This window comes from Scyliorhinus canicula, chromosome 12 (genome assembly GCF_902713615.1).
Source record: "Scyliorhinus canicula chromosome 12, sScyCan1.1, whole genome shotgun sequence".
NCBI lineage: Eukaryota > Metazoa > Chordata > Chondrichthyes > Carcharhiniformes > Scyliorhinidae > Scyliorhinus > Scyliorhinus canicula.
The window spans coordinates 156,396,009-156,409,438 of record NC_052157.1 but is presented as its reverse complement, the minus strand read 5'-3'; the positions used below and the strand labels follow the sequence as shown (position 1 = coordinate 156,409,438).

General features: G+C 48.0%; 1 protein-coding gene across 1 annotated transcript in view; it reads right to left on the bottom strand.

Moving 5' to 3' along the window:
• The window catches only part of gdpd1 (glycerophosphodiester phosphodiesterase domain containing 1), a 50,179-nt gene that overhangs the window by 1,516 nt on the left and 35,233 nt on the right, over positions 1–13,430 (bottom strand). The window contains exons 3-9 of the mRNA XM_038814629.1: positions 12,940–13,075; positions 8,888–8,933; positions 7,700–7,821; positions 6,345–6,434; positions 2,555–2,688; positions 1,575–1,634; positions 730–781 (exon numbers count right to left, since the gene is read on the bottom strand). Coding sequence (XP_038670557.1) covers positions 730–781; positions 1,575–1,634; positions 2,555–2,688; positions 6,345–6,434; positions 7,700–7,821; positions 8,888–8,933; positions 12,940–13,075 — 640 coding nt within the window. The remainder of the gene's footprint in view (positions 1–729; positions 782–1,574; positions 1,635–2,554; positions 2,689–6,344; positions 6,435–7,699; positions 7,822–8,887; positions 8,934–12,939; positions 13,076–13,430) is intronic.

The window sequence follows — 13,430 nt, the reverse complement described above, 5'->3', positions numbered from 1 at the left end:
GCAGCATCCGGCTGTTAATAATGCCGGCTGCGAGCGGCCTTCAAAAAGGCCTGGAACAGGTTTTAAAAATTCACCCACGCATGCGCAGTGCGGCCGTATTTAATTTTATATGGTCGCAGCCTTTTTCTTTCCCCAAGTTCGGGGGGAAGGGGGGGGTCAAAGGGACCATTGGAGTCAAAGGGACCCAAAACGATTTACTCCATTTTTGTCAGCAGCAAACAGGGTAAGAGAATTAGTGGGTCGCGCAGGTCAGCCGGCGTGGGTCGTGTAGGTCAGCCGGCGTGGGGTGTAGGTCAGCCGGCGTGGGTCGTGTAGGTCAGCCGGCGTGGGTAGTGTAGGTCAGCCGGCGTGGGTCGTGTAGGTCAGCCGGCGTGGGTCGTGTAGGTCAGCCGGCGTGGGTCGCGTAGGTCAGCCGGCGTGGGTCGCGTAGGTCGGCCGGCGTGGGTCGCGTAGGTCGGCCGGCGTGGGTCGCGTAGGTCAGCCGGCGTGGGTCGCGTAGGTCGGCCGGCGTGGGTCGCGCAGGTCAGCCGGCGTGGGTCGTGTAGGTCGGCCGGGCTGGGTCCCGAAGTTGGCCGGTTGGTAAAAATGGGTCCCCAGAAAAAAAGTTTGAAAAACACTGATCTAATCAGTGCATCAGATTCAAAAAATACAAAAGGTAAACCTGTCGCGTCCAACGGAGGTCAGACCCAATGTTACAAAGGCGTCACAGAACAAAACTGCATGTTTCACCTGAATTCCTCGTGCCTTGAGATGCTCAAACAGAGATTTCCTCATCAGTAAACTGAATGGGTAGAAAGGAGAAACAGCAAAGGTTAACTTTTGAGAATTCCACAGCGGAGGATCGCATTCCCAATGGGGCAGAGTTAACGCTCGCGCAGTTCTGATGGATTTCACCTCTTAAAGGAGCTGCCTCACTTCATCCCACATCTCCCCCCCCCCCCCTCCCTCCCAGATCACTTAATCCATGGGTGGCCCATCCCTCCAATCTCCATTAGACACGGTGGTTAGCACTGCTGCTTCACAGCTCCAGGGACCCGGGTTCAACTCCGGCCTGGGGGTCACTGTCTGCACTTTCTCCCAGTGTGTGCGTCGGTTTCCTCCGGGTGCTCCGGTTTCCTCCCGCAGTCCAAAGATGTGCAGGTTAGGTGGAGTGGCCGTGATAAATTGCCCTTAGTGTCCAAAAGTTTAGATGAGGTTACCGTGTTACGTGGATAGGGTGGAGGCGTGGGGATTCAGTGGGGTGCTCTTTCCAAGAGTCGGTGCAGACTCGATGGGCCGAATGGCCTCCTTCGGCACTGTTAATTCGATTCTATGATCAACGGGTCTGTAAGCATGCTGCACCTTGCAGGGTGGATATAACCTTCAAAAATGAGCTTCCCCTGAGTTTAGCCACATGGAGGAGTGGTGGAGAAGAAAGTTTTCAAATAGAGAGAGAGAGAGAGAGAGAGAGAGAGAGAGAGAGAGAGGAGAATCAGCGCGCACACGCATCAGCAGCGAAAGAGGCAGCAGATATAGAGATGAGATACACACACAGGAATGGGCAATACAGTTTCAAGTTAATTCCAACTACTCACGCATCAGTGAGCCAGATTGTAAACCGTTGCGTTCTGGATATCTTACTCGGGTCTGTCAACCTGGACATGAAACAAAAATACATTCTTGGAAGGAGGACCTGGCAGCAAATCCCTGCTCATTTTCGCCAATGTCATCATATTTTCAATACTGTGTCTACACTAACTGAAAAGGAGCCGTTGTCAAGATTATAAACTGCGCCCACACGTGGGCGGTGACTGGAGAGAGTTCTCCGGGATGTACGACACGGCGAGAACAGTCCGGTCACCAAAGTTTGAAGAACACGGTGGGGAGGGGGGGGGGGGGGGGTAGAAATTGGAGATGGTGACACCCAAACTTAGGAAAGACATCACGACCTTTAAATATGTAAAGGTTACATTTTAAGGTTGCGTTAAGTTGGTGTAAGATGGGAAAGTACTATTTCACAAACAGTCTGGAACTATGTCCCAAAACACGGAGGCGGGGGGGGGGGGGGGGGGGGGGGTCAATTACACTTTTCTAGACTGAGATTAATAGGCTTTTGTGGCGTAATACAGTAGTGTCAAGGGAAATTCAACAATGACAAGGCATTGACAAGTCGTTGACCAGGCAGCCGACACACCACCTCAAGCCTTCGGATGGCACAAGGCACAGAGCGTTCCAGTGCCCGTGAAGCCGTAGCCCAACGAGGTGTGAATGCCGTGAGTCGGAGAGACCAGACAGAGGTCATTACAAAAGTCAGCCACACCACGAATGAAAAGGAATAAACTCTCCCTTCGTGGCAGTGCTAATTCTGCCAATGGGTTGGCCATGGAAACGCCAAAGGTGCTACATGCGGCAAACGCACCTCATGATACTGGACATGGGTAAACCCACCTCCATCCACTTGATAATGCCAACCCATCCACTGGGAGCCCCACGGCAACAGCAATCTGCCCCATGGCACCGCGCATACCCTCTGGTTAAGAGTTGATCACGGCGCCCGCTCAAAGAGTTGACTTACTTGAGGTTAATGGAGGGCATGGGGATCTCCAGGAACTGTTCCCGTAGCGGATAGAAGGGTAGAAGTCCCGTGTAAAACAGCCCGATCAGTAGGAGCACTCGCTGCTGACTGAACAGGATGGGGATTTGCGGATTCTGTCAACAACAACAAAAAAAGTAAAGCACTTCACACGAGGGCCAGGAACCGGTCGACAAATTAAGAAGCTTGTGTGTAAATAACGCATCCAGTACTTGGCTGTCCTCTCATTGTTATGCAAACAAAACCATCAACAATTTGCAGAGAAATAGTAATGGCTTGAAACACCATTGTGGGAAAAGTGTTTAAGGGTGGATGCGTTGGCTGGGTCACCAGGAGGACTTTCCATTCTCCTGACAGTGCTGTGAATCTCCAATGTCCACCCAGGGCCTCAGTTTAATGTCTTATTAAAGGACAGCATCTCCACCCAAGTAGCACTCCACCAGAACGGTACTGGAGAGTCAGCCTTGCTTACGTGTTCTAACCTCAAAGTCTTGTGTCACAGCTCCAGGGTCCCAGGTTCAATTCCAGCCTCGGGCGACTGTGTGGAGTCTGCACTTTCTCCCAGTGTCTGCGTGGGTTTCCTCCGGGTGCTCCGGTTTCCTCCCACAGTCCAAAGATCTGCAGGTTAGGGGGATTGGCCGTGATAAATTGACCCTTCGTATCCAAAAGGTTAGGTGGGGTTACTGGGATAAGGTGGAGGTGTGGGGCTTTAGTAGGGAGCTCTTTCCAAGAGCCGGTGCAGACTCGATGGGCCGAATGGCCTCTTTCTGCACTGTAAATTCTATGATTCAATGAAAGTTTATTGTCACTGGTGACCCTCGAGGGAGACTATAGAATTGCGACTTTCTTAAATTGGTATGTGAAAACAAAGGTGCTCACACAGAGGGATGGCGGAGCAGGAAGGATATATTCCTGTTGAACAGGCAGGAATGATTGGAGCTCTCGCCGTAGTGGCTGTTTAACGCGAGTGAAAACCTGTCATTCATTTCCTCTGGCAGGGAAACCCCAAACATGAATTTTAACCAAACTCCAAATTCGAACGAGTGAATTGGGCGGACTGGTAGACTGCATCATTCAACTCAACTTCACTTTACTCCACACGCTGAAATTCATTCATTCGCTCGCTTGTTCAAAAACAAAATCACATTTAAATGAATAATAACAAGAAGGCGAAACAAAACTATCCTACTGCAGGGGTCTAATTTTAATTTAAAACTGTTCCAATGCATTGAAAACAGTCAGTAAATGAGTCCAGCCCCGAGTGCTAAACCTCATTCATACATCAAACTCCTGTTACAAGCTCATAGAGAGAGGGGTACAAACGAGTTCCGGAACAGATTTGTTCTCCAGCCAAGGGACGGCAGCGTTTTCCCGGAATATATCCAGCAGTAATACGGAGACCAGAGGGGATTCTCGTTGTTCCCGACACTCTTTACTGACGTCAAAATTTTTTTGAGAGCAGGTTTGGCCAAGGACAATCTGTTCATCAAATGCCCAACCTGCCGAGTTCACGAACCCCTGTAGCCCTCAAACAGCCCACTTTGCAAAGACAACAGTACCAAGAGAGTCATCTACAAAGGATAGCACTTGTAAAAGCAGTGCGAACGTGGAACTCACTCCCCCCAAAAGGCTGTACAAGCTGGGAGTCAACTAAAATGGTTAAGAACGAGATTGGGTCCACCTTACCTCACTGGGAACGCGGTTAGATCTGTTGGGTAACATAGAACATAGAACAGTACGGCACAGAACAGGCCCTTCGGCCCTCGATGTTGTGCCGAGCAATGATCACCCTACTCAAACCCACGTATCCACCCTATACCCGTAACCCAACAACCCCCCCTTAACCTTACTCTTTAGGACACTACGGGCAATTAAGCATGGCCAATCCACCTAACCCGCACATCTTTGGACTGTGGGAGGAAACCGGAGCACCCGGAGGAAACCAACGCACACACGGGGAGGACGTGCAGACTCCACACAGACAGTGACCCAGCCGGGAATCGAACCTGGGACCCTGGAGCTGTGAAGCATTTATGCTAACCACCATGCTGCCCCAAATGATCAAAGGATATGGAGCCAAAGCAGATAAAATGTTGGGGTTCATATCAGACATGACTGAATTGAAGAGTGGAGCAGATTAGAGGGGCTGGATGGCCTGCTCCTATCTCTTTCCAATAATGTTTCAGCGTTGACTGATTTCAGGAAAGACATATACCCGCTCTGCAGGATCTCACACACACACACACACTGCAAATCTTCCAGAAAACTTTTTCCTCCAGAGTGTATGAGCCCTCTGCCCCGTGAAGGCGGAACCTGATTTAATGGGGGGGGGGGGGTGTGTGCTGCTGATGAGAAACATGGGCGCTCAGACCCCTTCCACCGCCAACCAAAAGATTTCAGGTGATCGAGGACAGAGGCACCTTCACAGAGTTTGAGACAGAAGGTGCCACGCCGTTACCTCAATCGTGGATTCCACAGATAAAACGTACCCTCGGGACAAAGGGAAGAATATACAGGATAGACGGCACAGAAACTGGCCATTTGGCCCAACCAGTCCATGCTGGTGTTCAGGGTCCAATTGAGTCTACTCCCACCCCTTCTCATCGTAACCATCTCTCCCCCTTCTCCCTCAACTGTTTTGTCCCACTTTCCTTTCCGTGTCGGGCCCACAATTGTTCACAATTTTACATAGATGATTTGGAGTTGGGGACCAAGGGCAATGTGTCCAAGTTTGCAGACGACACTAAGATGAGTGGGAAACCGAAAAGTGCCGAGGATACTGGAAGTCTGCAGAGGGATTTGGATAGGTTAAGTGAATGGGCTAGGGTCTGGCAGATGGAATACAATGTTGACAAATGTGAAGTTATCCAGTTTGGTAGGAATAACAGCAAACGGGATTATTATTTAAATGATAAAATATTAAAGCATGCTGCTGTGCAGAGAGACCTGGGTGTGCTAGTGCATGAGTCACAGAAAGTTGGTTTACAGGTGATTAAGAAAGCGAATGGAATGTTGTCCTTCATTGCTAGAGGGATGGACTTTAAGACTAGGGAGGTTATGCTGCAATTGTATATGGTGTTAGTGAGGCCACACGTGGAGTACTGTGTTCCGTTTTGGTCTCCTTACCGGAGAAAGGACGTACTGGCACTGGAGGGTGTGCAGAGGAGATTCACTAGGTTAATCCCAGAGCTGAAGGGGTTGGATTACGAGGAGAGGTTGAGTAGACTGGGACTGTACTCGTTGGAATTTAGAAGGATGAGGGGGGATCTTATAGAAACATATAAAATTATGAAGGGAATAGATAGGATAGATGCGGGCAGGTTGTTTCCACGAGCGGGTGAAAGCAGAAATAGGGGGCATAGCCTCAAAATAAGGGGAAGTAGATTTAGGACTGAGTTTAGGAGGAACTTCTTCACCCAAAGGGTAGTGAATCTATGGAATTCCTTGCCCAGTGAAGCAGTAGAGGCTCCTTCATTAAATGTTTTTAAGATAAAGATAGATAGTTTTTTGAAGAATAAAGGGATTAAGGGTTATGGTGTTCGGGCCGGAAAGTGGAGCTGAGCCCACAAAAGATCAGCCATGATCTTATTGAATGGTGGAGCAGGCTCATGGGACCAGATGGCCTACTCCTGCTCCTAGTTCTTATGTTCTTCAATGCATCTTCGCCAACAACTGGGGGGAGCGGGTTCCGCTCTCCTCACTACTTTTAGGGCAAGGACATTTTGTTTCTTGGTGACTATCTGATGTTGAATCTATGTGCAGCCACACTTACCATGCTGTAACATTTCTTCACGATGTGGTCACTAACGTTGCCCCAGACGGTGATGTCCTGTCGATTAAACATCTTCACCAAGTCCGATACCTGCCAGACAATGGACACACAGAACCAGGGGTTTAGAATGTCCAGACGGATCAGGCAGTCTCAATACACCAGGTTTCTTACTTTGTTACAGAGGCAGAACTAGACTCTTTGTCACCTTAAGGTGAGCTTCCAGCTGCAAATCCATGTTACCACCAAGACTGCCCATTTCCACTTCCATAACATCACAGCCCACCTCGTGCTGATTCAAGTCTTGATTTCCTCCGGATTGGACTATTCTCCCACATTCCTGGCGAGTCTCCAACATTCTAAGCTCAACCAAAATTCTGTTCCTTTTTTAAAAAATATAAATGTAAAGTATCCAATTCATTCCCCCCCCCCCAATTAAAGGGCAATTTAGCTTGGCCAATCCATCTACCCTGCGTGGGGGTGAGACCCACGCAGACAGAGGGAGAATGTAATCTTCTCCAGTCCTCACAATCCTCCGCGATCCCAGTGTTCCTCCAAATCCTGCTTCTGGCAAGTCCTTGATTTTAATGGTTCCACTACTGCGCTCGGCTTAAAACTGCGGAATTTTCTTCCCAAACTCTCTGTAACTCTCTAATTTGCCCCTCCTTTATGATGCCCCCTTAAGCTGACTTCTTGGCCAAGCCTTTGGGTCGCCTGACTTCATATTTCCTCATGCGCCGTGGTGTGAAATGTTACTTTATAACTCTCCATATATGGACAGCCGCCCCCACTGAATCCTTTGCTCGTTGTCTACAAGAAGGTAGTCCAACATCTCGAACTGCCCTTGAACTGGGCGACTTGCTCAGCCATTTCTGGAGGGCATTGAAGACTGAACCACGCTGCTGTGGGCCTGGAGTCTGTGTTAATGTAGGTCAGGCTAGGTAAGGACGGCAGATTTCCTTCCCTACAGGATATCAGTGAACCAGATGGATTTTTACAACAATTGCTCATAGTTCCATGGTCATCATTATTGGCATTAACTTTTCCAGATTTTTATTGAGTTTGAAATCCATTGGCTGTGGTGGGATTTGAACCCGTGTCTCCAGAGCATTAGCCTAGCCCTCTGGATTATTGGCCCGGTCACGTTACCCTTCACACGTAGAATTTACAGTGCAGAAGGAGGCCATTCGGCCCATCGAGTCTGCACCGGCCCTTGGAAAGAGCACCCTACCCAAGCCCACACCACCACCCTATCCCCATAACCCCACCCAACACCAAGGGCAATTTTGGACACTAAGGGCACACCACCATCTTGTGATTGCTTCATCAGAACAAAGTTGCTTTTCTCCTTTAGGTACCTTTTGAATGAGGACGTCACTGTCGACCTTGATGTCGATGTTGATAGGCGTGTCTGGAAAGGCTTCAAATACTTTGCTCAGTAGCGGAATACTTCTGTCTTTTCCTCCCTCGCAGACACAATCTAAAGAAATAGGATGAACAATCAGCCACAGATTGTGCCGATCGGCCAACGTGGCGCACAGACATTGCAAAGCGCTCACATGTCAAATGTAAGGGGGCGTGATCGGATGAGGAGGGAACTGAACCGACCATTCCGCTCATGACACTGCTTTCTCCAGAACCACCATCTCGGAGCTCCCCCCCTCCCCCCCCCCCCCCCCCCCCCCCCCCCCCACCGTCTTCCTCCTAAAAACCCACAGCCACGCTCCTCAACATTAGTCCAATTCTGGCCTCCTACAAGGTGACCAATCAGCCCTGAACTTCCAGGACTGTCTCGGAATTTCGGTCCGATGTCCCTGACTCAAGTTTCCCGGGACTCTATTTGTCCTGGAATCCCTTGGTGCTTGCATCTTTTGTGCCTGTTTTTGAGCATTCTGCTGCTGTGCACGTGCAGGAGCAACCCTTCCATGTACGGAAGCAGCTGAACATATTTATTGCCCATCCCTAATTGCCCTGATCTGGATTATCCAGAGTGAACCACATTGTGCTGCAAACCACGTAAAAGGTCGGACCAGTGAAGGACTTTTCAATCTCGAAAAGACATCAGGTCATCCAGATAGATTTTTACAACAATCATTGGCGGCTTTCCTGGTCATTAGAATTTTTATTCCAGATTTTAAAAAATTTCATTCAAAGTTCACTATCTGCCATGGTCAGCTTCGAACCTGGGTACTAGTCCAGTCCAGTGACAAGACCACTGCCTCCCCTCTATCCTCCTGATGCCCTGTTCTACCCTGGGGTCTCCCACTTCCACTGTTTGTATACTTAAGCTTAAAGACCACCTCATAGATAGAGCACTTTCTGGAGCAGAGGGGATTATGGGTAGTGTAGCCACCATGACTGGTTAATTACCATAAGAAATCATCTGCAGCGATCAGCTTACATTACTGGCCTAAGTGGCTCTAAGCAGCAGGTACAATGGTGCATTTCCAGTGCAATAGCCCATAAAAAAAACCTCCATAGCTTTGCAGTGGGACATATTATAATATTAGGTTGCTTCAATACCTCCAGCAATCTGCAAATCTTACCTTTCTTGAAAGCGACATGCAGCTTGCAATTGTAAAGCGGGAGCTCCTGAAAGAAATACGGCAGGGAGAGAAAAAGGAAAAAAAAGAGAGAACAGATTATATTGATACACCGATTACCCAGGCATTGATACCTGATACCTCAGCACTGCTAATTCCAAATATACAAGGTAGCAGTCACACAATAGAATTAAGCTCCCATAGGATTGCTCCCTCAATAAAGCCACAATTCATTCAGAAGAGGAAGGGTTGGCAGAATGGAGGAAAGGTCTGGAGAAATCTCTTTCGACAAACAACCATCAGTCCTCCTGCCACACCTTTGTTCGGCATCTTATAATCACAGCTGTTGACATACTTTAAGCTTTACATTTGACCTCAGCTGGCTTCAATTAACATCACAAAAAGGAGACGCATCAGCCCTGTAGTAACGGGATTTAAAATATAGCAACATGGCATCACTGTGAAGGAAGTGTGTCATGTGGTCCAACGTCTGTATCGTTTCAGCCTGGAGCGGAACACAGCTCTGATGATATATATATATACATATGAACATAGAACGATACAGCGCAGTACAGGCCCTTCGGCCCTCGATGTTGCACCGACATGGAAAAAAAACTAAAGGCCATCTAACCTACACTATGCCCTTATCATCCATATGCTTATCCAATAAACTTTTAAATGCCCTCAATGTTGGTGAGTTCACTACTGTTGCAGGTAGGGCATTCCACGGCCTCACCACTCTTTGCGTAAAAAACCCACCTCTGACCTCTGTCCTATATCTATTACCCCTCAATTTAAGGCTATGTCCCCTCGTGCTAGCCACCTCCATCCGCGGGAGAAGGCTCTCGCTGTCCACCCTATCTAACCCTCTGATCATTTTGTATGCCTCTATTAAGTCACCTCTTAACCTTCTTCTCTCTAACGAAAACAACCTCAAGTCCATCAGCCTTTCCTCATAAGATTTTCCCTCCATACCAGGCAACATCCTGGTAAATCTCCTCTGCACCCGTTCCAAAGCTTCCACGTCCTTCCTATAATGAGGCGACCAGAACTGTACGCAATACTCCAAATGTGGCCGTACTAGAGTTTTGTACAACTGCAACATGACCTCATGGCTCCGGAACTCAATCCCTCTACCAATAAAGGCCAACACACCATAGGCCTTCTTCACAACCCTATCAACCTGGGTGGCAACTTTCAGGGATCTATGTACATGGACACCGAGATCCCTCTGCTCATCCACACTACCAAGAATTTTACCATTAGCCAAATATTCCGCATTCCTGTTATTCTTTCCAAAGTGAATCACCTCACACTTCTCCACATTAAACTCCATTTGCCACCTCTCAGCCCAGCTCTGCAGCTTATCTATGTCCCTCTGTAACCTACAACATCCTTCCGCACTGTCTACAACTCCACCGACTTTAGTGTCGTCTGCAAATTTACTCACCCATCCTTCTGCGCCCTCCTCTAGGTCATTTATAAAAATGACAAAGATATATATATATCTAACCAATAAAACCATCCAACAGATCAAGCAGTTCCCAGAGCACAGGATTCTGGGGATTGCAACGCAACTGTCATTACTGACCAATTGTCACAAGGGGTGATACATCAGGTAAATAATACCAGGAACAGGGTCGTAGGTCATGTGATTAAATGTTCCAAGTTGGCAACAATACAGCTCGTACCTCACTGGCTTTAAACATCCCCGAGATGAGAGTGCTTCTTGTTTGCAAGTGCAGAGGGGACCTCACTGCAACTACTAACGTAAAGACACCTAGGAATGTAGCACTGCCCTGGTGCTGTACCATTACCTGTGCCAACTCTGATTGAGGTGTTCCAGTCCTGCAAGAAATCTTCAACGCTCTGGTTTGGAGACTGAGTCATGCTATCAGACTTGGCTGCTGAGAGAGGCAGGAATGACTTGGACATTATCCAACCCAAATTAAATGTCATGCCAAGAATTTCAGCTGCCATGTGACTGCACCACAAAACATTTTGACAGAACAGGTCCTTCAGTGCATCGGATCAGTGACGCTGTGGATTTCCTGTTAGGGCACTCGCCTGCTCCTTAAATGAGTCCAGGCTCCTCACCTGACTCGATCCATCTGGCACACACCCCAGCCAACAATCTGTCTCTATTTCTGTAATAAATTTGCCCTTTGCAGCTTTGAACCTGTGGCCTTTAGCTCCCTGTAGCCCCCCAAGTTAGCCAAATGTTGAACTCTTGGCCCAAGTGTCATGTGAGAGTACCTTTAAGAAATGAGTGTTTATAAATGGGTGTGTGTATAAATATCTGTAGTGAGAGTACCTTTAAGAAATGGGTGTTTATTACTGCAGTGATGTCAGGGAGTGGGTGGAGCTGGGCTGTCTGTCAGCTTTTTACTTTTGTTTTAGACTGTTTGTTGCAGGATGTGTTTTAGTTTCGTTTTCAGTGCTGGAGCTGAAGCCAGATAGAGCAGGTGTGCTGCTGTTCTCTCTGCCATGAAACAACTATCTCTTTATCATTTGGTGAATTCAGAATTATAAATGTTCTCAGTAGTGAATGTAAGCACGATGTCTTTCTGTAAAAAGGTGTTTTTAAGTCTGATGGATGTTAAAAGGAAAGCTTAAAGGATTACTTAGTGTTGTATTCTTTGGGGGTTGTATTTGAATTGATGGCTGCTAAGATGTTCACTGTATGTTTCAAATGGTTAACTTGAGTTCATAGAATAAACATTGTTTTGTTTTTAAAAAATACTTTTCCATTTCTGCTGTACCACACCTGTAGAGTGGGCCGTGTGCTCCCCATACCACAATCTATTAAACGTTATGGGTCAGGTGAACTCCATGATACACTTTGGGGTTCTCTAAACCCTGGCCCATAGCACAAGCCTTTACTCAACGATATGCAGTTTGAGAATTAAATATTGCACACAGCTCAAAACATCCTGGGCAGCACCTGCATTTCTAAAGTTTCATATTTCAAAAGAGCTCTCTGACACATGTCCTGTCCTTGTTATTATTCACTCAGCTTCCGCCAGGAAGAAAATAAAAAGACATGCACTGCTGTAGCAGCTTCTAACACCTTCCAAACCATTCTCCACAGCCAATTAAATACCTTTGACGTGTGGTCATTATTATATCATAGGTTAGTCCATTATTAGGAGGTGTGCTGTCTGTGAGGAGTTTGCACATTCTCCCCGTGTCTGCGTGGGTTTCACCCCCACAACCCAAAGATATGCAGGTTAGGTGGATTGGCCATGTTAAATTGCCCCTTAATTGAAAAAATGAATTGGGTATTCTAAATTTATATTAAAAAAAAGAAAAAAAAATTATTAGGAGGTGTGAAAGATTTTTAGATTTAGACTTATTGGGCACGATCAAACGGCCACGCTGCGCCCAAAAAGCATCTCGCAGTGGCGCAGCATGGCTGGTGAAAGCTGGGAGACCCCGCTTCTGAGATCTATCCGGCTCACAACGCCTCGCCAGATTCACCGCAATCTCGTGAGACGTTGCGATGTGAAGCACTTTTTAGTAAATCTGCACATTAGAGCGAGGCAGTAAGATTCCCGAGTTACCTGAGGTTTTGTGATTCAACCCCTTTGCCTCAGTGACCTCGGGCGAGCGCCATTCAACACTGGACTCCAGGAACGGGGACCAGACAGAACGGCACTCGTTGGGGTCTCCCAGGGGATCGGAGGCCCCCAGCTGCAAGCCCTTTGAGCAGGGTGCTGCCCTGCCACTGCTGGTGCTACCTGGGACATCCTCCCCGTGTGTGCGTGGGTTTCCTCCGGGTGCTCCGGTTTCCTCCCACAGTCCAAAGACGTGCGGGTTAGGTGGATTGGCCATGATAAATTGCCCTGAGTGACCAAAAAGGTTAGGAGGGGTTATTGGGTGACAGGGAAGTGAGGGCTTAAATGGGTCGGTGCACACTCGATGGGCCGAATGGCCTCCTTCTGCACTGTATGTTCTATTGACCAGTGAAAGTGTATCGTGTGTCATTTTGTACAAAGTGACAGATTGAGGGGAGAGGAGCTGCTCAGAGTAACTTACAGAAGTTCACCACTTACTGCGAATGTGAGGTTGCTAATATCCTTATTCAGTCCTGTGGTTCTTTTCAAGTTGCTGTCATGTGACACGACCACCTGTTCATCTTTGGTGAGGTGACAGTCGAGCTCGAGCATCTCCGTCCCCAACTGCACGGCGCTGAAAACGGTTAAACAGTAAACAGTATTTTCCTTCCACCAGTTCCACTTGCAGGGCATGAGTACGCAATTATTTTTTTTTTCCCCAATTAAGGGGCAATTTAGCGTGGCCAATCCACCTACCCTGCACATCTTTTGGGTTGTGGGAGTGAGACCCACGCAGACACGGGGAGAATGTGCAAACTCCACACGGACAGTGACCCAGTGCCGGGATTCGAACCCGGGTCCTCAGTGCCGTAGGCAGCAGTGCTAACCACTGTGCCACATGCCTCCCTTGCAGGGCATGATTTTTTTTTTTTTTACAGAAGAGGTTTTATTTCCGGAAACGGTGCAGGGCATGATTTTAATAGATGGCA